Source organism: Haplochromis burtoni, unplaced genomic scaffold (genome assembly GCF_018398535.1).
Source record: "Haplochromis burtoni strain Fernald_Lab_line unplaced genomic scaffold, NCSU_Asbu1 Contig_101, whole genome shotgun sequence".
NCBI classification, from domain to species: Eukaryota; Metazoa; Chordata; class Actinopteri; order Cichliformes; family Cichlidae; genus Haplochromis; species Haplochromis burtoni.
Window position 1 is genome coordinate 897,927 of NW_024582462.1, and position 26,813 is coordinate 924,739.

A 26,813-nucleotide genomic window follows, 5' to 3' on the forward strand; every position below is an offset into this window, starting at 1 on the left:
CTCATTCGGTAGTTGTACATTCGGGAAATCTAAATGCTGCTGTTAGGGTTGGACAGGATGGTAAAACCTCTCACACAGGTACGTCTGAGGAAAATAACAGCATGCAGTACTAAACTACAAAAACATAAAATTATAATATTGTAGTATTACTTGTTATTTGCAGAGTCACATGGAGAATACTGTGCCTGACAAAAAAAGATATTAATAGAGAAAATAACAATGTAGAGTGTAAGAAAAGATGTGCTTTGTGCAAATGCTTTGTAGCAATTGTGTTACTGGTTAAGCCTTCCTCTTTCATAAGGTGGCCTTGTGTGCTACCTGTGTGTATCGTACACAGGTAGCACTCTATTTAAAATATGAAATCAAGATCAATTCCCTTGTATATCAAACGTAGCTAAATCCCTAACCTTATTATTCCAAGTACAAATTTTCTGCTGGTCGCCACTGCAAGACGCTGCAGTTTTTAAAGAAGGACGAAAACAAACATCTCTGCCCACTTGTCTACCAAGACATTAATGTGTTTGCAAAACAACAACTTGATCCAGATGACTCATTTCTCCCCCCTTTTCCAAAAGTCAATGCCTACTTATTCGTTTGTCATGTTTATAGCAGCCTTGACGACTAATAACTTTCTGTGGGAGTTTCTTGTGGGTGGTAATCTGCACCAGCAGATCGGCCAGCCATATGTTGTTTGATTATTGAAGGTGATGTGCGAGAACACTGTCAGCCTACTGCGTTGTGTTATCTGAAGTAGACACCTGGGTCAAGGCTCACAACCGAAGCCAGACATATGCTAATTAACTTATCTCATAAAATATGCATCGAGCCCTCCCAGGACCGTACAGTGGCAGAGGATCGTGATTTTCCAGGAATTATGGGAACAGTCATTTTCCATTATGTCGATGCTAAATGAGGAGTGACCTGCGGGAGAGGCATGTCTGACCCATGTCAAGACAGTTCCTGCCAATTTTGCACAGAGAACTTTGCAGATCAGTTTTGACTTTTAAGATACTGTCGTGACAGAGAGAATAAATGGATCCAGTTGCACCGCATAACCTTGTTGAAGTAATCTTCTCCTGAAGCCGATGTTCCAAGTCAGTATAATTAATCAAAGACAATGATGTCAATGAGGGCTCCAGTTATGAAATTAGAGGCACGCTGTCTTCCATTACTGTACAGCTTATAAGTGCATTAGGAGGGAAAGAGGAATAATAAACCAGGTGTGGAAACCATTAGCTCCATTCTTCATTCCAACCATTTGTGGTTGCCTTCTCTTGTTTTCAGCACAATTAAGTGTCTTGTAACAAGGCCAGAGTTGAATGCGTGAGTGTTGATATGGTAGTCAAGATTGTAAACAAGGTGTGAACAGCAACACTCGGTACAACAGTCATTTGCTCAATAATGAATGAGCTTAACAAATTAGGCTCCTTGTGTAATATTTCATTCTCTTCTGTGCAATGGACTAATGAGTGATTGTTCAATTACAATACCATTTCAGTCCTTTTATTAATAATAATAAAAAAAAAGAGACTCACCTGACATCCATAATTGCAAGTAAATTAGTTTGAAACTGTATATTTTTTATGTCTGTCTAAACGCAGACAAAAATGGGGTTTCTAAATTATGTACTTTAGCAATCCTGTTTCTCTCTATAATCTCTAGACACACACAAACGGCCATGTTTTTGTGTTCCATTCTCATTTGTTTATTTAAGACTGGTGGATATGTGTGTTAGATCAACACTAAAGTATACCACAGGGGCTGAGCGGTCAGAAAAACTATTAAAAATGCGCTGTGGAGTCGTTTCAATATTATCTAAAATCTGCATGCCATATTTCTGCAAATACTGCAGGGCCATTATTTACCTGAACTGCAACAAGAAAGGTTTCATTTGAAGCTGGCTTGAATTAGAGGCAGGCTTTTATTTCTAGTTTCCTCTGTTTAATCAATACAAGTGTCCATGTATCAGCATTAAGTCTCGTTACGCACCAGTTTGCCCCGTTAAAGTCACCAACACGTGGTAACTTACTTTTGGGAGAGAGAGAGGGTGTGTGATCAGCGAGGTACTTTATATTAATGATTTCACATACATGTAAAATAATTCTCCAATGCACCAATGTACAGGTCAAAACAATTTGTAATACTTCAAGATGTTTACTGTACTGAAAAAAAGTCTAAGACTTCTCTAAGAAAGGCAGGCAAAATTAGGTGCATTTTCATTAACATAATTTATGAACATAAATATTTAAGCAACTTAAATCCTTATGTTTACCAAGAAGTTTAGGTTTGTTCATACTTTACATCTGGCGTTATAGCACAAGTAAGACCACAACACAACCATTATTGTTTTAACCGTTTTTACATTTTTCCTTCACTCATTGATGCAAAATCAGATCAATTGAACTTCTAATGAGTTTTATGCAAACAAAACCTCTTGGATATACTGTAAGTTCTAATGAAATCTAACATTATATGTCTTTGAGTGGTAATATGTATAATGAATATCTTCTGCATGAGGTGCCACTTTTGTACAATACATGTCTGTCAAATGACACGCTACAGCAATAGGTTCAATCTCCTGTGGCCACTAGTTGTCAAAATGCACTCCACATAAGAGCGATGTCTGAAAGAAAGCAACGTATCCTAAAGAAATCACTGAGAGCATGTTGACATTTTACACAATACGCATGTCAATTTGATATATGAACTGCCAATGTATCACGTTTTATTTTCAGATGGCTGCGTGCAACGTTTGTCAGGTTTTTTTTTTGTTCTTTTTTCAGTAGAGTTCAACTTTCAAGTTTCATTGGGTTTCATACTAAGACAAGGTTTGTGAGGCAAAACATAAAGCTAATCAGCAACCTCTCATTAAAGCGTCACTAAATAATACATAACTTTGAACTTCTGTGGGAAATCATGGCAGTGACAGGTCCACAGCACAGTGACACACAGTGGTTTGACAGCAAGAATAAAGTCTCAGTTTTCACTAAAAAGATGAGTAGTCTAGATAATTAGTGCATGCATCAATAAGAACCGTCTGGTGTAGAGGTAATCTATCACCAGGCAAATAATTACAACAATTATTTTTATGCTTGAGAATCAAAGTAGTCTCATTTATCACTGTGCAGTTAAAAAGTAAAGCATGGAGGTTGGGGGAAGAATAAAGGCTATGCTGTACTATCGATTCACTGACATTAATGAATAGCAGGATAACAGCACTTCATATCAACCTGTGATAATCACAAGTGCTGTAAGACATTCCTGGACTGTCTCTAATCAGAATTAGCTGTATTATTACAGTTTGGTGCAGGTGTGGAGGATAAGGGCGTCTTTTCGACTAAACATTTGTTTTCTTTCCTTCAGGTGATGAGCTCCACAACTCTCTAAGAGGGATCCTGACAGACCCGGGAGAGCTGCAGAGTCTCACAACTCACCCATTTTCCATACACGCCATCGCAGATTGTTTCACTGTGGCTCAGTTCTCGTCACTGGACTTTAACTTGGGGACCTGAACCGCACAGATCGCCAATGCTAACAAGGAACTGCCTGCTGCTGTTCCTGTGGATTCTTGTCGACGAGGGTTCGGTCTCTTATTTACGTCCACCTTTACCACCATTGGGACGGAGCAGGACGGGAAGGGAGCACACCAGGAGCTTGGTGGGCCCAATGAGGAATGGGGCAGCTGGATTTCAGCGGGTCAAAAGGGGCTGGGTGTGGAACCAGTTCTTTGTACTGGAGGAGTACATGGGGTCAGATCCGCAGTACGTGGGCAAGGTAAAAAACTTTTTTTTTTTCCCCCACTGTTATTTATGGTGCAGCAGAAGTCATAAATCACATAGTAAGGAGCCTAGGAGAAATTGAATTGGGAGTAAATGGAGGGAGCGATAGAACATGAGGAAGATAAAATGGGAGGAAGGGAACAGAAAAAAACCTTCTAGTTTAGAGTAACTATAAAACTACCCTAAAACTACCAGTATTTTAGATGGGAAATATTTTATTCCTTGATGTTATAATTAATTATTGACTATTTTAATACCATGTACTTATACAAGTAACAGCAAATACTAGAAGTTGCCTATGTTCATTCATCCCCAAGAACTTTACCTCTTTAATCTAATAATGCTCCTAAGGCTTGTAAATCTGCTCCTATTTCTTAGTGTTTTATGATGTGACCAGCATCACGCAAGAAAAAAAATTCAGACCTAATAATGGAGCTGTGCCACAAGATTTCCACGTTAGACCAGCCACACATGACATTGTAGTGGTGAAAGGTTTGATGGTGTGGTAGAAATAAATTTAAATTACAGTCCTTGTAAAGCTGTCAGAACATCATAGTTATGAGCCACGGAAGATGCTGACAGCAATAAAAAGACAGCAGAGACCCAACAGCCTGATCCGAAACCAGACAGAGATGTATACACATACATCCCATCAAACTCACATCTTTTTGTGTCACCTCAAACCTTGGCCGTCCCCGCTTTTTAGCACAGGATTTCTTATTCACTGTTCTGGCTTAAGACATTCGTAAGAAAACTCTGTGGGGGTTTAAGGCTAAAGTTGTAATTTGGCACTCCAAGCTTACATAGGATAATAGTAAGACTGACTTATCTGCCTCAGTGCCACTGCAATCAGCCCTGACAAGCCACGCTGTTTGTGGAAGTCTCTGAGGCTAAAGCAGGGCCAGGGAAGCAGCTGTCTACTGCACTCCTAAATCACTTAATCCTGGGCGGCTGCTCTTCTTCAAAATAATTGACTGATTCTTCAACATATGAAAAGCATTTGGAGATCCTTGGACCTTTGTTGGGAAAATCTTAAGGGAGAGGATTTCCCTTTGAATCTTAACCTTTTTATTGTACACTGTTAAATGGCACGGGGAACGCTGGAGTGGGTTACCATTTACACACACTTCTATGATATCATATTGAACGGTAATGTGAGAAATGTTCAAACAGAGAGCATACTAAGAGATAAAGATGTAGGTGAAAGGGTTCAAGGACCTTAGGAAGCAGCTTTGTTTACAGGGCACATTAATGGACTATAATTGACCATAAGTCTGCAATGAATGCGTGTTCTATATTACATCAATACCTAATGTGGTAATGTTTTCACTTTAGAGTGTACTCATGATTTCCAGCCAGTGACCTGCAGTGAATTGGAGCTCAAGACACTTTTGTTTTATCCTCTGTGGCAGAAGTGTCCTTCTGGACCAATTGAAGTAGTAATTATCTGACAACAGCCTCTAAAGAGAGGCAACTGAACCCAAGAGGAAAAAGTTTAGTGAAGCAGCTGAAGCAGTTTGAGGTAGGGCTGCTCGATTATGGCAAAAATGATAATCACGATTATTTTCACTGAAATTGAGATCTCGATTATTTGACGATATTTATTTAACCCTTTAAGACCTACTATAGAACCAAGTCCGCCAGAGCTTATATTATTTTTTACATGTTGTAGTGCCATTTGTGGGAGCATTTCAAGTTGCTATACATCAATACAACTGTTATAGCCCATATTTTAATAATATGTATGTATTAAGTCCATAGTAACTACATTAATTGCAAAAAAGTGCAATAAACTACAAAAAAATTGAAAATCGTTTTTGGTTTTTTTTACATATATTTCTACTTGGAGAAATTTAAGAGGTTTATCCCTCAAAACTTTAAATACAAAAAAGTTGCAAAAAATAGTTTACAACAACAGGAAATTTATTTTGAGTGTCTTCATAGTTTTATTTTGGAGATACAGCAATTTTTATATACTGCAGGAAAAACAAAAAACAATCCTATGATGCAAATTTGCAAAGAAAACAGCAGGTGCATCAAAATAAACTATTTCCAGCAGTGCAATTCGAGTTCTAAGCATCCCAGCAACTACTCAGAAAAGTCAAACATGACCAGTATAGGCTTTTAAGGCCTACAAGTAAAAAACTACATTTCCGCGAAAATGACGTCACTTCCGGTTTCGGCCAGGAAATGGCGGACATGCGATAGTTCGCGCTGACGTCTGTTTCACTGTGGGAAGTGTTACGAACAGCTGATCGGATCGGCAAAGCGTGTTTCTGGAATATTATGTTTTTGTTCCTGCAAGCGCTTTTTATGCAATTTTTGCAAAGCTTTATGTGGAAGGAAACCGTGACCGAGGACAAGCTGATGGCATAAGATGTAAGTACAACTCCTCCGGTTTCATATGGTAAATGGCCTGTATTTATATAGCGCTTTACTAGTCCCTAAGGACCCCAAAGCGCTTTACATATCCAGTCATCCACCCATTCACACACTGGTGATGGCAAGCTACATTGTAGCCACAGCCACCCTGGGGCGCACTGACAGAGGCGAGGCTGCCGGACACTGGCGCCACCGGGCCCTCTGACCACCACCAGTAGGCAACGGGTGAAGTGTCTTGCCCAAGGACACAACGACCGAGACTGTCCAAGCCGGGGCTCGAACCGGCAACCTTCCGATTACAAGGCGAACTCCCAACTCTTGAGCCACGATCGCCCATATGCAAAACAAATTATTGTGCTAGCTTACGCGGTTCCGGTTCTACAGGGATTTAAAAATAGTTACACAAAACGGAGCGTGCTGCTCTGACCGGCTTTAAAGGTTAACAATGACTTTAAAAAATAATATAACATAGTGTGCAACACCACTGAAGTTTTTTTTTACCTCTTTTCAACCAACGGCGTCACTCTCCTCTCCAAATAACTCCTGCTTAGCTTTCCGAGCTTCCCTCGGGTCCTCTTAATCAGCGGTCTCCAACCTTTTTTGCGCCACGACCGGTTTATGCCCGACAATATTTTCACGGACCGGCCTTTAAGGTGTCGCGGATAAACGAGGGAGGGGCTAATAATCGGCTCAGTCATTTTTAATGATCGTTGAAAGCCCAGATCGTAATCGTGATTAAAATTCGATTAATTGAGCAGCCCTAGTTTGAGGTATTTTTTTTAACATACGCTAAGTAATATAGAAAGCACAAGTAGTGTACATGTGACTAGTTTATCCAAATGCACACCTATAGCTCAAAAAGGGTATTTTAATGAGACATGGTTTGTGAGTATGTTACTCGGCATTTATTTAGGTGCATAACATACACAGTGCTGTTATTATTCATTACTTTATGTGTTTTTATTATTATTTTTATTGTTTTGCCTTTATTCGATAGCTGCAGCAGAGATATACGGGAAATGTGGGGAAAGCAAAGAGGAGAATGGAACATGAAAAGGAACCAGGAGCTGAACTGAATTCTGAATACAGCAATCACTATACTTTAGTAGGTGATTGTTAAAAATGCGGTCATAAGAGATTTATCAACAATGGACTAATGGGGGGGGGGGAATCCCAGTTTTGTGGCCACTGAAGTATTCATTTTTGAGATTATGAGGTCCACTTGTATGCACCATGAAGCCTGAAGCTCTTCTCTGTACATAGCAAGGCAGATTTCAGAGTTTTACATGCCGCACCCCAATTTATCAAGGAGATTGATGCAGACAATTAATCTTTTCTTTTTAAGTTTAAAAGGTACGATCTGACTGTAGGAACAGCGCTCACAGAGGAAGCTCAGAAAAAGGTACTTCTGACAGCAGGAGGAGAACGACTTGCATCCATGCATGTGTGAGACGAATGACAAACACTAATAAATCCTGACCCTGTTAGCAGTAATCAAAATCTATTTCCAGAGCATTAAATGCATCACTGCCAACTGTAATTTTGACAGCCAAATCACTACTAATTAGTGCTGGCCAATAAATAAAAAAAACAAAACAAAACACGAGTCACATTACAAACAAGGTGTATTTCTGCCAGTTGTTCTGACAGCACAGAATGCAGACACGTATCGGACGAGGAATGGGGACATTGCCAGTTAGTTTGCCTATTAACTAGTGCCTTTGCCTGAACACACCAGCTGTTTGTGGAGAAGGAAGATGTTAAAGCACAGCGGGATAACATTTAGTTGTGCTTACATATGCCTTGCTGTACGTCAAATTGTCAGAACACGCTCACCTCAGTTTTAGACTTCACCAAAACAATATCAGCGCCAATGCAATCGGCACAAACATAACTGGATAACATGAAATTCTACCTGGTTTTACTGCTTGACTATTCCCACTAAAATAACTCATGTTTCAAAGCATCTGACAGACATAAATAACCAAATCATTTTGTGCATCTCAGAATATCCTGCTTCTTCTATTATATTGGTAAATGTATTTATTTTTCCTAGTTGCAAATCCATTTAATAATGATGCGACAAACCTAATTGGGCATTTCTGTACTTCTACCTGGGGCAGCATGTGCATGGTGATTAGTATCGTTACTTTACAGCAAGAAGGTCCTGACATCTGGCCTGGCACTTTCTGTGTGGAGTTCAGATGTTTGCAAGGTTCTCTCTGGGTACTCTGGCTTCTGCCCGTAGTCCAGTTATTGGGTTTAGGTGGTTCTAAATATGCCATGGGTGTGTATGTGACTGTAAGTGTCTTCCTCCATGTGTTAGCTGTGACAGACTGGCGATCTGTGGTAGCTGGGATGGGCTCCACCCCCCCCTCCCTGTGACTCGGATAAGCAGAAGAAGATGGATGGATACAGTTACCTGATATAACTGATATAAAAAGATGATTCACTGGTCCAGCTTTAGTTTGCTTGATTTAATTTACCTTAGTCCTGTCTTAGTGGCTTACATAAGGTTTAGCTAGAGCAACTGAAGGTCTTTTAAACATGATATAATACTAAAAATAAATAACAAGGTTCTGGGTGACAGACTTATGTAAATTTGTGAGACTAGGTTGTCTGTAAAGGGCAGAAGAAAAACACATGGAAAAAAAACAAAAAAAACAACAAAAAAAACCCCATCAAATGCTGCCTGATCTATTTTGGATTAATGAGTGCAAGCAAAGCAACGTTTCTTTTCTTCTGCACCACAAGCAGAAAGATATGCCATGTCTGCATTTTCACTTGTTCTGTTATTATCAGATGAGTACAAAATAAAGAAAATGAATCTACACTCCGGCTTATATACAGTTTAATATATGCCATCTAAATTAAAAATACAAACTGTATAACTGTGTGTGACAAAAAAAGAACCACAGAGCTACAATATTCACACTATTTTTATACACATCATATATCTTAATATTTAGATAGGATTTTATACACTCCAACACTAACAGCTACATGCTCGGGAACTTAAGGTAGGAGACACTAAACGTGAGAGGAATGTTAGAAACGCTACAGTCACAACTGCAGGTTCACCTCCACTACTTACTTAATTACCCCGATTTCTCCCAGAGGTGTAAGTAAGGTCACAGGATTCAGCAAGGTCTTTAGCACTACTACTACTAGTCCCAACTGCTTGTATTAACAAATGCTCTGAGTTCTTGCATTTTTTTTTACTTTTCTGCATACAATCACAATGCTTTATGGACTTTTTTCTATTAAAGATGCACTTAGAGTGAATCACATTTACATTTGAAAAAGTAAAAAAAGGGCATGTTAATACCAGATTGGATTTGTAGTGTAAATAAAGGAAACATAGTCTGCCAAGGATATTATAAAGGTTTTAAACCACATTAACATGTCATGCTCGTCGTTCACTTTTATGGTGAGGTTGTTCTCAGCAATGTGAAGAAACAAGCTTTAATGCCATAAACATAAAAGTAAAACAAATATATTTTCACCATGTTTCTCTGCTGTTTATAACGATAGCACATAAAGTATTGTGTCAGCGTTTGTTTGTACAGCATTGTTTCTTTGCTGTTCTATTAGTATTTTCACAGCACTTTTCATTCACTGAATGGTTAGGCACCTAAATTTAAATTAAGTTTTCCACAGTGTAATTGTCTACTAATGAGACTGCATCATCAATGTGGTTTCATTCCCTCAAATTTAAAGTAAAACGCTGCACCGACAATACGTTTGCAGAGACAGTTACTGAAAGTTGCACCAGCAGGTAGAGCTTGTCACTAACAGAGGGACAGTTACAACACCAGCTGTGGTGGCCACGTCATCTTCTTGCTGACAACTTGATATAGCTGCTGTAGAATGTTTGGCACACATTGCAAATGTTTTCTTAAATCTGATGCGTTGGCTGTTTCGATGTTTCGAAACTCGTGTACATTCAGTATCAGTCCAGTGCAATTAAAACATGAGCTGGAGGGGAACTTCATGTGCTGGCCCAATTTAGCAAATAGTAAATTAATTGATTAATCTCTATCGCTAAACTATAACCAATAGAAAGGCATGATCAGTAATAAACGCAACGCTAAATGTGCATTTGCATAGTGATAAATTTACTGCTAATGTCAATAAGCTGCACCCCTTTTAATACAACCATCAATAAAATCCTAACGACACCTAACCATGCACTTAACTCAAGAATATACGTGAAGAAAATTTTAAGACTCATGTTGACAGCATCATTATTGCAGTTTAGCAACGAAGCCCGGAGGGCTCGTGGGGGTTAATATAACAACCCTCTGTACCCTCAATAAGATAATGCTGAGGCCTTTCGTGTGCCAAGCAGTGATTATCTGACGTTTAAAAAAAAAAAAAAAAAAAACTATTAACAGCGTGGCTGCATATCAAGTCAAACTGCTTCCTCTCACTCTCGATTAAACTCTCCAATGAGTTCGGGAGCTATTTTCGAGATTTTTCCTCTGACATCATGTCACTCTCTGTTTAAACTTGATGGCTATGGATGTTGGAAGCAATTCCCTAAGATTTTTAATAATATGGAAACTCAGAATACACTTAAACAGCACTTGTCTTCTGAATGAAAACACTATCTTAATACTTAACAGTAGAGATGTAATCAAAACCCAATGTATCTCTTATTTTTGCCAACCAGACTGCTGGGATTTTTCTAACTTGATGCTCCAATTTTATATAAAGTCATGCATATTGTGAGTACTTTATATTGCATTGCATATGGATGCTCAAGACAATATGCTTATATACAGTTAGAGGAAGGTAAAGAGAGATTATTACACTGATACTAAACTAAAAACTTTGTTTTCAGTATTTTCAGTGCAACATTATCTAAGAATTGTAACTGAGTACTGGCCCCAGATAAGAAATGTTTTCATGTTATCAAATCCATCTGAACTGTACGCCTGAATTGTTGTTTTTGTTTTTGTTTTTTTTTTTAAATCAAGCAGTGCACTGTAAAATGACAGTATAAAGCTTGTGACACTGGATGCTTTTGCAAACTTGATTCACATGCATGATTTTTTTTTACCATGTATTCATTCTAAGAGATAATTAACCAGTTGTACTGAAGATGAAAAAAATAGACATGATAGGGAATCCACTATTTTCTCTTTATGCAAGTCATGAGAAAACGACAACAATGGAATGTGCTGCCAATGACAGTCTCAAAAGATACTCAACAAATTATACACTTGGCAAGAAAAAGCAGACAGGGAATTGCTTTCATTAAAAAATAAAATAAAATTTAAAAAACGCAGCAACACGGTGGCACAAAGCAATTATTTAACCCGTAACGGCACTGAAGGTTAAAGAGAAAGCCAATCAATTTAAAGAGTCACATTTACAACCCATACAAGGAAAGAAAAAATATATGCAGTGTATGCAAAGACATGCAGGACATGCCCCAATGCCCTGCTTTTCACACTTGCAGACAAAAGGTCACTTATTTACATATAAGTCAATAAGCCTCTTTTTCTAGAAAGGGCAGAGCTGTTTCTCCCACAACTTGTTTGTTTCCTGCCTGACAAGGAATGACCATCCTTCTTTTTATTGATGGCTCTTCCTCCCAGTACCACCCTACACCTGGCTGAGATTTATTACTGATGTGAAGCCTGCAATTTAATCTTTCAATGAGGACCTATAAGAAGGACATAAAAACCTTTTCAGCAAGACTTATGCACCAGGCTCAACAAAGAGAGCGATTCCATCAGCTGACCATATGAAATTTACAAGCCTTACTCTGCGATAGTATGTTCCACACTGTTAAATACAGTTTGTTTTAAATGCTATGGAATTAAGCTGTAAAGCTAAAACCTGAAGACGGCCATATAAAAGCAGCAAACCTGTTTACATCATTTGATGATGACAGCCACTGCTGTAAAATACTTGGGATAAAATACTTTGATTGACTACAAGGCAAGCGAGCGGATAATTAACTTCAACTCCAAAACTCTCAGCCTTCATAACACTGTTTTGCATGAAGCTATGAAGACTGGTAGCCAGTGATCAACAGCTAAGGAAAGCTACAATTTGAAGAGTCTTTCAAGAATCCTGTTGAATTGTGCATGACTTCTATGCAGTATGTCCAACTTGCACATATGCTCCCTACCCGTCTCTGAATTCACCTCTGAATTCAAGTTTGCCACCTTTTTAATTCACTGTCACATTCTGCATAATTTGAAAGGATTGCTCTCCTGAAGAGTATGCATGGAGTGTGTCGGTGAGTCAGCTGCTCGTTACAACATATTAAGAGGTTGAGAGCATTTACAATTGTAATGTACGTTAGTGATGAATGCTGCGGGATTTCTGAAAAGAACAGCTGAAATAAAAGCTAATGATGCCATTCATCTGTCCTGCCAAAGTAATATATATTTCACATATTTTGTCCTCATGGGTAATGGGCTTTTTCCCCTGAATTGCTTGGGCCATATATCCAAATGGTGCACTAATGCCCCAATCAGTATCACTTTATACCATAGTCCACTTTTTCTATGTTTACAATGACACTGATGGGCAGTATTGTTGGCACTGTAGGCAGAAAATCGCATTGTGCATGTCATATCACACATCAATATATCGTTTAATCATGTGTGATATGAGGAAATGGAATGCAGCCTTAACCCTGTTTTCTGGGATCAACAGAATCATATATATCAATGTTTTATTTAAAGAAAGAAGAAGAAAAAAATCAGTACTGCATAATGTTATTTGCAAAAGGTAGCCTTGTATACAACCAGTAATCTTAGCACGAGTTCCTCAGATTCTTGGCCTAGGAAACATTTACATCAAAAACAATTTACAATTAACCCATTTACAAATGGTAAACGCAGTTGTCTCAGTTCTGACTGCTGCTGTCGCACACCCACGACAATATCTGTCACTCTGTTACTGCCTCTTGCTTTCGCTCTCTCCCTTCCTCACACGTGTTTTCTGAGATTGCGTATCTACCAGTATAGCCTCCTGTATGAATATCTTTTTTTTTTGTTAGCTTTTCGTCCCCATTACCTGACTGAGGTATGACACAAACCAGACAGGGAGCTCCGAGTTGTCAGCAGCAAAGAAATAGCTCGGAGGCCAGTATCGATCAGCTATAATAAGCTTGCAGGATTTGGCATAGTGTTTTCCTTCCATCAGCCGCTGCTCACCAAAATTACCTGCAAAAACTTACAATGCAAGCAGGAGTCATCATGTGCCCTGACAATACACGAACTTCAAGCCACCTGCAACGTACCCCAATGCCAACAGACTGCCATACTGTCATCATACCCCCGAGTTGCTAGGACAGTGGTTGAATGGCTGAACTGAATGGTGGTTTCAGACCTTATCTAATGAATACAAGACAGCAATAGAACAGGGGCGCATAAGAGCAGTGGAATGTTTTACTCTCATTAACAGTGCACAGTATAAATTCTGACAGGTGACATATAGAATATGCCCTGGTCTTGCTCAAAGCATAATCCACAATTAAATATGGATTAGAATCAATTTATTTAATAAATATAAAGTATAATAAATATGCAAAGAAGAGCTTTGTGATACCAGTCAGGAAGCATGTTTCGCTTGTATACCACGAAATGTGAATAATCCACAGAGACATTTAACTGCATTTAAAGACAAGAAGAGCAAGTACGTTCTAACTCTTTTTCGACTTGTTTACAGTTTTGTAAATGCACTCAGTGGTGCGGGATTGCTGGACCATTCAGGGAACAATGTTGGCTCACTATCAGCAAAGGGTTGTGGCTGTGATATGCATTCCTTAGAGGAGCTCCACATAATCCTGGTTGCAGAAATCCAATTACAGCATTTTCTACAGAGGTTGGTTACATTCTCTGAAATCACTCAAATTAATCAATATGCAGGGTTTACTGCATTGCCAATGAGGAACCATGCACTGCAAATCCTAAAAGGAACAGGGATCACCGACCTCTTGCACAGTCAAGAATTTACTGCAAGGCAAATTCCAAATATGTGACTATTTTACAGCCGGTAAGATGAGCTACCATTTCCCATCATTTCTGCTAGTAGTTGAGTAGTCTGAGTCAATATTAGTATTTTGCCCTGATGATTAATAGATGAGTAGTTGCCTTAGCCATATTTGTTTTCAAAGCATTGCTGGCGCATTGGCTGCTCATCATTTCTTCAATACTGTGGAAATTAAAGGTTTAACCCTAAATCTAATCTTTTTTTTTCCCCTTTAAAAGCTATGCCAACAAAATCTGAACTGCTTCGTGATCACTGAAACATTTGTCTGACAGTCTGTGAACACTAAAGGACATTCAAGAAAAAAAAAAAAAGAAATGTAAACAAATGAAATGTAAGTGCAGTGACAGTGTGAGCTTGGATGGCAACAGGAATCTCATTTCAGCTCCACACACGAGCAGTTTCTTTTTATAGCTGCCATGTCACCTGATACCTTGAGCAGAGCGTTTTACTAATTGTGCTTAACATGAAAAATGGAGAGGAAGGATATCATCACAAGCCAGCTCTTATTCACTCATTCTCCACAAGTTAATTTACTTAATGTGTGCAAATGGAATAATGGCATTACTGAAAACTGTAACTGTTTTGTTCATGTGTTAGAGATTGGAAGCAGTGCTACAACAATGGAAGGAATTTCCCCGTCTCTATTTTTAAAAAGCCGTATTGTTAAAAAGGTTATGGATACGATCATGTCTCTTGTCTTGTGGGTGTTTTATAGCTTAAACAAAGCATTTGTCTCCCTTCTTATTAATGGACTTTCTTTACATAATTGATTACCATTGTTAGTGCAATGGAATTTTTAATTAATATCAGTCAAGTTTCACTTATAATTAATGGGGCAATGTGCCTGTTCATTTTGCATTTGCATTTCTTTTTCATCTCCAATTCTGCAGCTCTGAATCAATGTGCAGGTTCCTCTCTTGGGTACTTGTATTGAATAAACTACAAATGTGAAAAATATTCTTTTTATGCCAATACCCAGAAGAGGCTTGTTTTTCCCCACTCTCTTCTTAGTTAAATGACAATTAAATATAAACTCTCATAAATACAATGTGATTATTTGCTCAATAGTACACAAAAATATGAATGTGCCCACAGTAGTACTGTGTTGACTGATGATAGGGCAGCCTATTGAGTCATTAGTATATTGATTAAACACCATCACATCACAAAGTAGAGTACATGGAAGCTATCGCAAACAACTAAACAACCTTAAGCAATCTGAAACAGTGCACTGTAAGAGACAGTGGTGTGAAGATGTTGGCTCAGCACTACTGACTACAGACTTCAAGTGCTCCCTGTTTTGTTCACTGGAACTGTGGCAGATAAAGTTATGTAACTGCAATCACATTGTGCGATTCATGTGTGATCAAAACAATTATTTTAAAATTCATTATCATATTTACATTGCTTGTTTCAGAACCTGTATTAGACGATGATGACTGAACACAGGTGTTTGTGCTGAGTGCGACCCTGTATGTTTCCTGTCAGCAGAGGTGGCAAAAGTACAGACATTCTATACTTAGAGGTACAAGAAGAAGTGCAGATACTAGTGCTAAAAACCACTCCAGTAAACGTCCAAGTACTGATTCAATTTCTTTACTCAAAAGTAAAAATGTACAAGCTCTCAAATGTAATCAAAGTAAGAAAGTAAAAAGTTGCTCTTTGGGGGACATATCTATTTTTGTGCAAAGCTAACTGAACCTTGTGCTGTATTAACATAATGACAAAATAATATCAGGAGATGGGAATGGAAAAACTTAAGTCCAAAAAAATTAGCTGTAGGGGCTCAGCATGGGGAAAAGGATCTCAGAGTAATTTCTACTGAGAGCTCCAGTAGATTTTCTTAATGTACAGGTTGTGATCAGCTGACCTGCTTCTCTCTGTGGATGCACACAACTGAATTCAGCAAGATGTCAGCGGATGTTTCATGAGTTGTCTTGGCCGATTTCCATCCTCACTGACAGTACACTGTTTATGCTGTATTTTTTCTAGACAGTATAAGTTGGTATGACGGTGGAATTCAGTCAATGAATCTAAGCATCATCTGCTAAAATTCATATGAACCTCTGCAACACTTGTTGTAACTCTGACCATGAAACGACAGCCGCTGTGCACCACACGCTGTTCTTTACTTTAAATCCATCACAGTACAGCAAACTAACCTGTTTAACCTTCACTATGCACAGGATTTTCATGCAACCTTTAAATAGCAATGTTCCACAATATAAAAAAAAAAAAATCAAAATATACTGTCACATGTACAGACCCAATATCCGATATAAAAACAAGAGGACTTACATGTAAGCTTTAATTTTCCAGTTTATCAGATACCACAGAGCAGTTCTTACCTTTAAATATATATCTTCTTCCGCTCATGTCCTGTTTTTCTTATCTTCCTCCATCTCTGAGTGAAGTTAGCGCTCCTTCTTTTCTCTCCCTGTGAAATACAGCGGCTTTAGCTAGCAACACAATGTGCGACAAACCGCACATGAACAGTTTGTCTTTGCTGACGTTTGTTGAGCTGACAGAAACATTGCGTTTGAAATTACCTGACACTTAAAAAAGGTCACTCATTTTATGCTCGCTCCTCTTCAGTAGGGCTAGTCGTTCCAGTGTTGTGGCAAAAAATAAATAAAAACACCAACCCACTTTTAGCCCCTTAATTTGGCACACGTCATCTCTTTTTATGCGACGTCCTCTGGCAATTAATACACGAACAGGATTTCCTATCATATGTTACTGTTTAGGCTCAAATCGGTTTGAAGACCAGCAGTGACATAAAATAACTCCTCTCAAGTGCATTAAAGCAAAAGTTACGAACCTGTTTTGAAAATGTAAAGAGTAGGAAGTAGTCTTGTGAGATCCCACGGATTTCCTTTCCGAACCGATACCAAGTCAAATTCACGGCGCTATCAACGATACTGATCCGATACTTTGTACAAAAACTTAATGTGTTATTGTATTTCAGATTATAGCTTTATAATGATTACAGGACATCAGACTACTTGTTCTTATTGTTTAATTATGAAGAATTATCATAAAGAAATGTAAAAAGAACTAAAGTTGTGTGTTAATTGATGCTATTTGAACAGGTATCTTGTCATTTAACATGTATATACTTGCCTGGACATTTCAGCAAAAACATTCAACATTCACACTTTCGCTCATTCACAGCAGTGCTGTGCCACACTACAAGTTTTGGTATCAATCCAATGCCAAGTAAATACAGGGCCAGGATTGCCGATATCAGTACAAATTATTTTAAGTTATTCAGTCAGCTGATTGGGGGAGAGTAGGTGCCATGACTTATGAGATAAATTCTCAGTTTGCAAATTCTGCACAGTTTTAATCACCACTATATCACTGTGATTGTTACTTTCCACAATAATTAGTTAACACAACAAAACACACCTTTCAGTTTTTCATGTGTTCTGAGACTGGGTTGTTGTTGACCTGGGATGTAAATATTTCTGTCTCTAAAGCACACAAAAACGTTCAGACATTTTTTTATAGTGCATGTTTGCGGTTCATTTTTTGCAAAGAAATAATTAACACAGTTCAGTGGGCTACATACTGAACTTAATGGATAAAAGCAAAGTATCAATCCAATCGTGCTAGTACCGATCCGATACCAATACTAGAGTTGGTATTGATATTTGGATTGATAAGCCCACCGCTAGTAGGAAGTACAGATATTCACTAGGTATTCACTAGGGGTGGGTTTAAAAAATCAAATCGATTTAAGTTTGAATAATACCATATCGATTCATTAAAACCTGAATTGATTTTTAAATATAAATGTATTTTTCAGTAACACCACAATCCTGAAAACCGAAATCTCACAGATTCTGAAGCTGCAGGTTTCGTCAGTCTCCAAACAAAACTCACTGAACCAGCAGCAAAAGAAGATCAACACTATGCTTCACATTTGAAAAAACTTTGCTATGAATTCCCTCTTATTGTTGCTTTTACTTCCTGCACAGCTTTCTGTCAGTGTACTTAGAGACCAGTTTACCATCAAAAATCTCTATTTTCTGCATTATTCTCTTGCTTATTGTGCATTCGTGCTGATTATGCGCCAGTCTACCGTTGTGTACCATGCCTTCGGGAGCTGTTTTTTTTTCCCCAAAAATGACCTCCAACAAGAAAGCCTCATTTCTGCTGTTGAATACCAAAGAAATGTAAACTTTAACAAATTATGTCAAATTGCAAAATGCTTAGCTGTGTCTCCAACAAAATATCTGTAACTTTGCCCTGCTTCACTTCAGCAGCATCAGGTAATGTTGAAGTGAAGTTTTCTTCTGTTTTTGATTTCCTGTGGAACATGTTTAAGTTGGTTATCTGCCATAAAAAGCCAGGCCAGCAAAATTTTCTTCATGGTTTTCCGTATTTGATCCTCAGTTGCTTTACAACAAAGGCATCTGCTGTGATGCTAACACCTTTGATGAAGTCTCACAAGTGTCAACTTTGTTTTTATACATGGATATAAAAATCTGAATATGTCTGATCATTCATACACTAATGAATGATCAGAATTATGATATTTCTGACTGTCTGAGTCAAAATTGAATCGAATTGGGATCTTGTGAATCTGAATCGGATCAGTTATAGAAATCAGTGACGATACCCAGCCCTAGGATTCACTCGTACGTCAGATCATTGCATTCAGGTGTTCCAGTCACCTTAATGGGCACAGGTAATATAAAGGACTTAGGCATGCAGAGAGCTTCTAAAAACCTTTTCGAAAGAATGGATCACTCTCAGGAGCTCAGTGAATTCCACTGTGGTATTGTAATAGGATGACACCTGTGTAGCAAGTCCAGCCCTAAAATTTCATCACTGCTAAATATTTCACAGTCAACTGTTATTGGTGTTATTATAAAGTTGAAGCGATTGGGAACAGTCGTGAATGTACGTCACATGCATCACCAACACTAACAAAAAGCGTCAGGTATAGTGGTGTAAAGCATGATGCCACTTGACTCTAGAGCAGCATTCTCTGATATACCATATCACTGGCAATCTGATGTCAGTGGTCTCGGTTTGGCGATGCCAGGAAAATAGTGCGTGTCTGACTCCAATGTGCCAAGTATACTTTTGGTAAAGGGGAGATTATTGTGTGGGGTTGTTTTTGCAGGAGTTGGGCTCAACCCCTTAGTTCCAGTGAAAGGAACTGTTAATGCTGCAGCTTAACAAGACAGTTTGGATAATTTCATGCTCCCAGCAGTTTGGTGATGGCCTCTTCCTGTTCCTAAGCAGTCCTAAAACAAGTTTCAGACTAGCTGCCTGAGATTATACCCTTGGTTTGAACTTATAATGGTGAAATGAGTTGTGCGATTTCTAATATACACAGGGCTGATGTGGTGATAGTTATAGGAAAACTGAAAGAATGCAGAATGCCATGGAGACATGGCCATGGAATAATATAAAACTTCCAAAGCAAATATAAACAGAGCAGATGTTACAGCAATCATGTAGTTTAAGGAAAAGCACAATCAAAACACAATCTCTACCAAGGATAGATAAAATCTTTAGTTAAGCTCACAGTGTATACGAAAACCCTCTTGCGGAAAACATTTAAGTGAAGAATTCCCTCCCCAATTTTGAAATATGTGTTTCAAGCCCTCGCTGTTCACTATTAATTTAATTTCATCTTCCCACAGTTGGAAATCCACTGTAGTACAAGTGATTTCATAAACCGTTTGAATAGATTTTGAATGTTTACAAGATTGAAAAACAGGACACAAGGTGAAAGATGCATGAACCATAGTTACACAAAACCCTTATTCATCTTGTACTCTTCTTGATGCTCTGTTACTGTCCAACTAAAACATCAGGTACTAGAATACACAGTGTTTTATTAAAGACCAGCAAACTCTGAAGCACAAATTCCTGGGGAGCACCGGAGGGCAACAACACTTAAACCATACTGCTGTCAGTCAAAAGATCCACAAGAAATGGCTGCCTTTCATTTGGCTCAACAAAATACAATTCTCCACATAAGAGTGCGTATATCCACAAAGGACTGTGTTTATACCCTAGGCCCTAGGGTATCTGAATGTAGTTTAACCCGCAGACATGGTACTGTGTTACATATAGCATCAGAAAATGATAAATAACTGTAATCATTACTGCTCCAAAAAGTGCTGCCCAGATTTTGTGATGAAGACAGTTTAATTAGAGAGGGAGCTCTCTGCCCAGCTGATTTTACAAGAGCCTGATGCATCCTACAACAGCGGAGACAAGAAGCAGGGAACTGCAGCCAGCAACATCATGGCAGGTTTACTAAATGATGAAATGCACAGCCAAGCACAATGGCCAAAGTAAGAGCACAATGGCTTAAACCAAAGTAGAATATAAACAAAGGAAAATAAAACAGCCCAATTGTACTTTATAAAGACAGAAAACATATCAGGAAGCCTATTGCATCTAGGTGCATAGGTGCATCTGCACCTATTGCCTTTGCATCCTCAAGCAAAGCCATCACAGAATTTCCCACATGGATTCTACGTTTTACAAATCAATAATCCGAATAGAGAAAAAGTAAACCACATTTTTTTTCATAGCCACTGAAACCAAAACCCTTCTGTCTTTTCTTGATTTTTATAATTACTGATTCACATTTTACATTTTTGAGACATGGCATGACTCAAAATGATGGGGAAAAAAAAGAATCATAACAACTCAAACTATTTCATCAACTTCTCTGCTGCAATAAATAAATGTCAATTGGATATCTGAAAAAGCTGAACAGATGGGCCAAAACCATGACGCACATGCTGCACAAGCTTGCACACATGCTAGCAGGAAACAAACAAAATTCAAGTGTACATGAAACAAATCTCACAGAAGCTATAAGCAGGACATCAGCCAGGCATAATGGCACAGCAGCCTATAGCCCAACAGCACAGCAAAAAGTAAAATAGATGATTATAGATAATAAATAAGAATATTCCTCTTAAATGTTTTAGGTCAGACGCAAAAAGAAAGGAAGCAAGAAATCAGACAAAAAAACAGTAATGATTTAAATTAATTAATTAATTTTGGACTTGAGAAACCTGGTGAAATAATTGACATACACTGGCAGTCAATACGCCGTTATATATTATGCATCACCCAGCCCTTGCACTCATACACATACACAGGCAAAAGTAAAACTGCAGCCAGCCTGAGATTGACAAATGGCACAGAGGCACAATGGCACCCAGAAATGGAGAAAATGACAAATGGAGTCACTGAATCATATGCTATATTTTGTAATCACAGTGTTTTCTTTAATGTGGTGTTTAATACGGTATTTTCATCAAACCCAGAACTCCTCGGGTCTTTGCAGTCCTCATGAGCTCATGTTACTCCATTTAGCAGCAAAGCATTGTAACATTAAGCAAAACTATTCCTGGATTCTGATGGCATAGGTGTGTGTGTAAGTGTGTGAGTGTGCTTTTCTTTTTAAGCTGCTAATTACTTGGCATTTTGCACATTAAGTTCTATTGACTTCATCCACAACATCTTCCAGTTACCGTCTATCATTCCATCCATCCAACCATCCTGTTAACCAGTTCAAGATCGCTGGGGACTGGAAGCTTTCCCAGGTAGGGAACACCCAGGACAGGTCACCAGTCTGTTGCCTGGCCAGTTCAAAATTTATTTTTTAATTTTTTAATTCTGTGTGGTTGCTTTGTCTGTCCCTGTAGTTCCCAAAGGGAGGCTCCTTCCTTATCAACATATCTTCCAAACTAGAAGTTTCCACCCTCAACCCCATGTCATTGCCCATTGGGTTGAGTGCAGGCACTCATCCTCAAATGAAATGAAGATGCATTGTTAAAGTTTTAAAAATGAGTTTTTCTGTACACTTACAGTGCTGCCCTGTAGGCGGATAGCAATAAAAGAAATACCCCAAAGCCTTTTACAATGTTAATTTGAGACACATGAAAAATCACAATTAATTATCATTAAAATTAAGAGACCCTCTGGGATAAATGAAACTGCTCAACCATTCAAGCATGATTGGAAAGAAGTTTTCAGTTGCAAATACTGACACTATTGTTTCATTGTAAGCACTTGCAACAAGTTTTCATTTTATTGTATTTAGTTTTAATACTTTATGACAGGCACGTTACGACATCCCTTTCTTTCAAGGACTGAATTCTCTTCATGTGAAGAGACTTGATCCACTGGTTTCTCTTCATTATAAGACCAACATGTCCCTCGGCAAGAGGGCCTTCAGCCAATAAACGTTACCATCTTTTGCTTTAACTCACATGTCAGTTAGTGGTTAAATTGACATAAGATGGTAGTTTTAAATTAACAGTAGTACATAAGGGTATAATATAAGCACAGCACATCTGCATATAGGAAACCAAGTAAAAAGGTACTTTGAAAACGTTAGCTGTGGCCCACATTCTGCTACATCATGATATATACTGTTAAGATGTTATAGTACATGCCAATCATAAGTTAGAATCACCTTATATTACTAACTAAGGATAAATGCAAACACATTTTGTTGTTACAATATCTAGTTCGTGCCTGAGGATCATACTTTTATCATTATTATTTATGTATATTAGACAATAATAATACTTTTTGCATTTTTTTTTGGTCATTGCAGAAAATATTATGTGGTTTTGCTGCCATCCAATAGGGGTCATGTACTAACTCTAATTTTCATTCATTTCTGTAGAAATAAATAATGCACCACGGGTGATAACATTATAATGCCAAGCTATGCTTGCGTGAGCTTGGGAATTTGCTCTGAATCTCAAATTACTTCTAGTGTGTTTGTGCACATGTCTGTGTGTCTTGGGTTGTTTTGAACCATAATCTACAAAGAATTCATGGCCTCATCCCACATTTACTCTTGGCTCTATGCCGGGCATTGCCATGGAAATTCACTGGAATTATCTATGTGCAAAAAGGTTAATATTTACAGGCTGAAGAAAGGCTAATTTAATCGAGAGAAATGTGAGTGTTAGAGTGTGGATCTATCCACGTGTTAGGTAGTGCCATTGTAAGAGGGTGATTACAGGAATCAGTTCACAGGTTTAAAAACAACCAGAAATGTAGCAACCTCTACTAAGATCCCTTTTTTGATAGAATAAAAATGAAAAATATGTTTTGCCCCAAGCCACAAGTAGTTAGCTGGCCATGGAAATTCCATACCTTAGCAAGCAAAAATCCATAATCATATATGGTGATGATCACATTGCATTACAGCCTTTAAATATTTAAAAGGCTTTGAATTGTATGAATGAGCGCTGCAGTGAGGAAAACATAACTGTGTCAATAGGCTTTCGAACACCAGCCCAGAACTTGTTTGTCTTGTACAAAGAGAGCTGCCACTGTCCTGGGTTTATATACAAAGAGGTTCTCTTGCTGGAGCTGTGATACTGTGAAACTGTGCTGACTCCTCTGGTTACAAGACTTTTAAGGTAAAGGTTGAAAACGAGTATTTACTTCAAGGATTTATAGTTTGAACTTTGCTACTTGGAAGAAAAAACAGAAAAAGAAAAAGAAACCCTCACATCTCCTGTTTTATATAAGAGAAAATTTTTTCGTCATTCATGATTAGGAATTGATCCACGATGTTGAAGAGTTATCACTGCAGCGTAATTGCACTGAGAGAATACATTATTTATGAGCGACTTAGCCTCATTAATCTGTGAAATGTTCTGAAAGCACGATCATTTTATTTTTCTCATGACTTAGTGTTTTGCAGATCTGTGCAGAGAAATGAATTTGCTCTTTGATGCGCAGTCAGTTTCCTTGGCTGTCTTTGGGAAATAGTCTTCCTTGACAGCCCTTCCCCGGCGCATTCAATGAATCATTATCTGTGCCAATGTTTGCACTCAACCTGTCTTTTTTTTCTGCTTTGTCTTGCAGCTACACACTGACCTCGATAAGGGGGACAGTGCAGTGAAGTACACTCTCTCAGGAGAAGGGGCTGGCTCCATTTTCACAATTGACCAAACAACGGGGGACATCCATGCCTTAAGAAGTCTTGATAGGGAGGAGAAGCCTTACTACACCCTGCGCGCCCAGGCTGTTGACATCAACACCAATAGGCCCCTGGAACCTGAATCAGAATTTGTAATCAAGGTCCAAGATATCAACGACAATGAGCCCAAGTTCCTGGAAGGACCATATACAGCCAGTGTTCCCGAGATGTCACCAGTAGGTAAGTAATCATTCAGAGTTACTTTTAAATACTTGGATCAGTATCATCATCGGCACACCGCAATTATCAGCATTGAAAACTTTCTTTTTTCCACTTTGGAAACACATAAAGTTCTCTTTCAGGCGCATCTTTACAACCACAGGGTAAGACTGCTCCCCCCAACAGATTTTGACATTTCAGAGGACCATTTATTCTTGGTGTGCCCCGAGTGAATTGCACTGCTTTGTCTTTCAACGTTATCCCCAGGGAGAACAGATCAAGGTAATTCACAGGGAAAAAGGCTCCTCTTGATGTGAACTGCAATAAAACCCTCAAAACTCCAAAATCAGCACTCTTTGGAGAATTGGTAGAAAAAACAGGAACAACGCAGCATAACCCCAGTGAACACTCTCAAATCACAGGCTGCATGGTAACTGTTTATTGTAGAATAAGAAAGAGACTTTTAAGTTTATCAAAAGAAAAACATCTGTTGTGACCATGGAAACAGTGTACAGATATGAAATTTAAACAGCACCCACACACTGGATTAATGGCGTTGCTTACAAATAGCTAGTTGTTGGGCTTCTGAGGTCCAAAGAAAAGAAAGTCAAACAAGCACTGATGATTTATACTGTGACTTTCATTCTAAAGCATTAGCGAAAACTTCACTTTCCATCAAGCGACTGGATAGTACAGTTCATTTGTGAATTAAATCAGTGATTACATCTGCAACAACCCCACCCCCCACCCTGTTTGTAACACTAGCTTCCTGCTATAAGTGGAAAGTCTTAAGCGGAAACACCCCTGATGATATCATATGCAAAATGATTGGTGAAGCACCCCTGATGGTATCATCATAGTCATTTTTTCAGCCTTTGCAGAGCTCCCTCAAGATCCATAGAACACATACTCCAACTGTTTTTACAGCTTGAGTAATACTCCCTATGGTGTTATGACTAAAATGACCTTCGTGCCCATTTATTGGACTGCCCATTTAACTGATATTGGCAATGTGAATAAGCTTAACCAATATGTGACTGATTACTGTTTTAGGAGAAGGCAATATCTAAATGTATAATAGTCTGTGTAAAAATAGTAAGAGTATCCTATTTATAAATTGAAGAATATGTATATGTATATTTTTTTAATAATATCTAGTCCGTATAAAGGTTTAGGTGTTCGTTTGGGTGATGGAACTGTTATTCCAGGTCCCATTAAAAAGTAATGGTGAAACCAAATTGGTACCAATTTATACAGAGGGACATTACTACCAGAAATGTCTTTGTTGAGAATTCAACTGTGTGAATTCAGCCGCAGCGGCCAGTGTAAACAACAACCCACAAGAATGCCTATACTGAGCTGCAACCATTGGATTAGCATTAAACCAAATGAAGTCATTATCAATATTTATAGCAGCAAGACTTGGGTGATCAATGGGCTCATTAACTGCTACATCTCTCTTGTTGTCTTTGTTAGCAGGGCAAAATAAAAACTAAAAGATGCTGAGCATAAACACTGTAATGGCAGATAGAGTCAAGTAATCTATTTGCCCTCGTGGTAATAATCCTTTGTTAGCTATTAGCTTATCCATGAAGTTTTTAGAAAAAGTTAATGTGCTGAAACGACTGTACCTTACTGTGCAAAAGTCTCCTCTAATTTCTTTATATTTTACTCCCAAGGAGCCAGACCAAAGCACCTAGCCCAAGGGATGAATCACCTTTGTATCTACATACAGTATATATGAAAATGTAGCAAAGAACCAATTTTAAATTGTATCTTTAGCCAATATGTTACTTGCAGCCTGTCTCAAAAACTCATAATTTGTTCCAGCTTCATTAGTTCAATTTCTGGAAAATCCCAATTGCACCAACAAGATGATTTTTAAAGAGCTAAAAACTAGGCATATCTGGGCATTGTGTGCAGTGTGTCCTTAAAAAATCTGAAGAAACTAGACAAGAGGAGAACAAAATTGTTATACCTAAAAAAAATCAATCTGCGTACTGAACAGTATCTGAAAGTCACGCCCTTAAGAAGGTCAAAATCCAGCAAAGACCTGATGAAAGACCTGAGAGATATATCTGACCCTTAAGCTGATGCATCTGCAAAGCCTCTTCAGAAAAAGTCTCAGTGGATTGGATGCTGTTGAGGTAAATGAGGAGGCTGAGGTATGCCAAATCACTGACGAAGTGGACAAAAATGGACCGTAGTGTCAATAGGTCTAATGGAGTGATGAATCTGAAATTTTTGGTTCCAGTTGTCATCCATATGTACAGAGTCAGGTACAAGAGTGTGTGTCTGCAGCCATTCGCAGGCACTTCAGCTAGCAGTATTGGGAACCTGGTCAAAACTGATTAAGTTACAAACATATAAAACTACTATCAGATTTTGATCCACCATTCAATATCATCTGGAAAGTATCTGACTGGAAATAGCTTTATTTTTTCAGCATGGCCATGCTTACAAAAGCATTGTAAATG

The 26,813-nt window shown here is 38.3% G+C and overlaps 1 protein-coding gene across 1 annotated transcript in view; it reads left to right on the forward strand.

The window, feature by feature from the left end:
* Nucleotides 1-26,813, forward strand: part of LOC102310367 (cadherin-12) — a 102,347-nt gene that overhangs the window by 29,433 nt on the left and 46,101 nt on the right. The window contains exons 2-3 of the mRNA XM_005932084.3: nt 3,364-3,774; nt 24,063-24,357. Of these exons, the coding sequence (XP_005932146.1) occupies nt 3,529-3,774; nt 24,063-24,357 (541 nt within the window). The 5' untranslated portion in view covers nt 3,364-3,528. The remainder of the gene's footprint in view (nt 1-3,363; nt 3,775-24,062; nt 24,358-26,813) is intronic.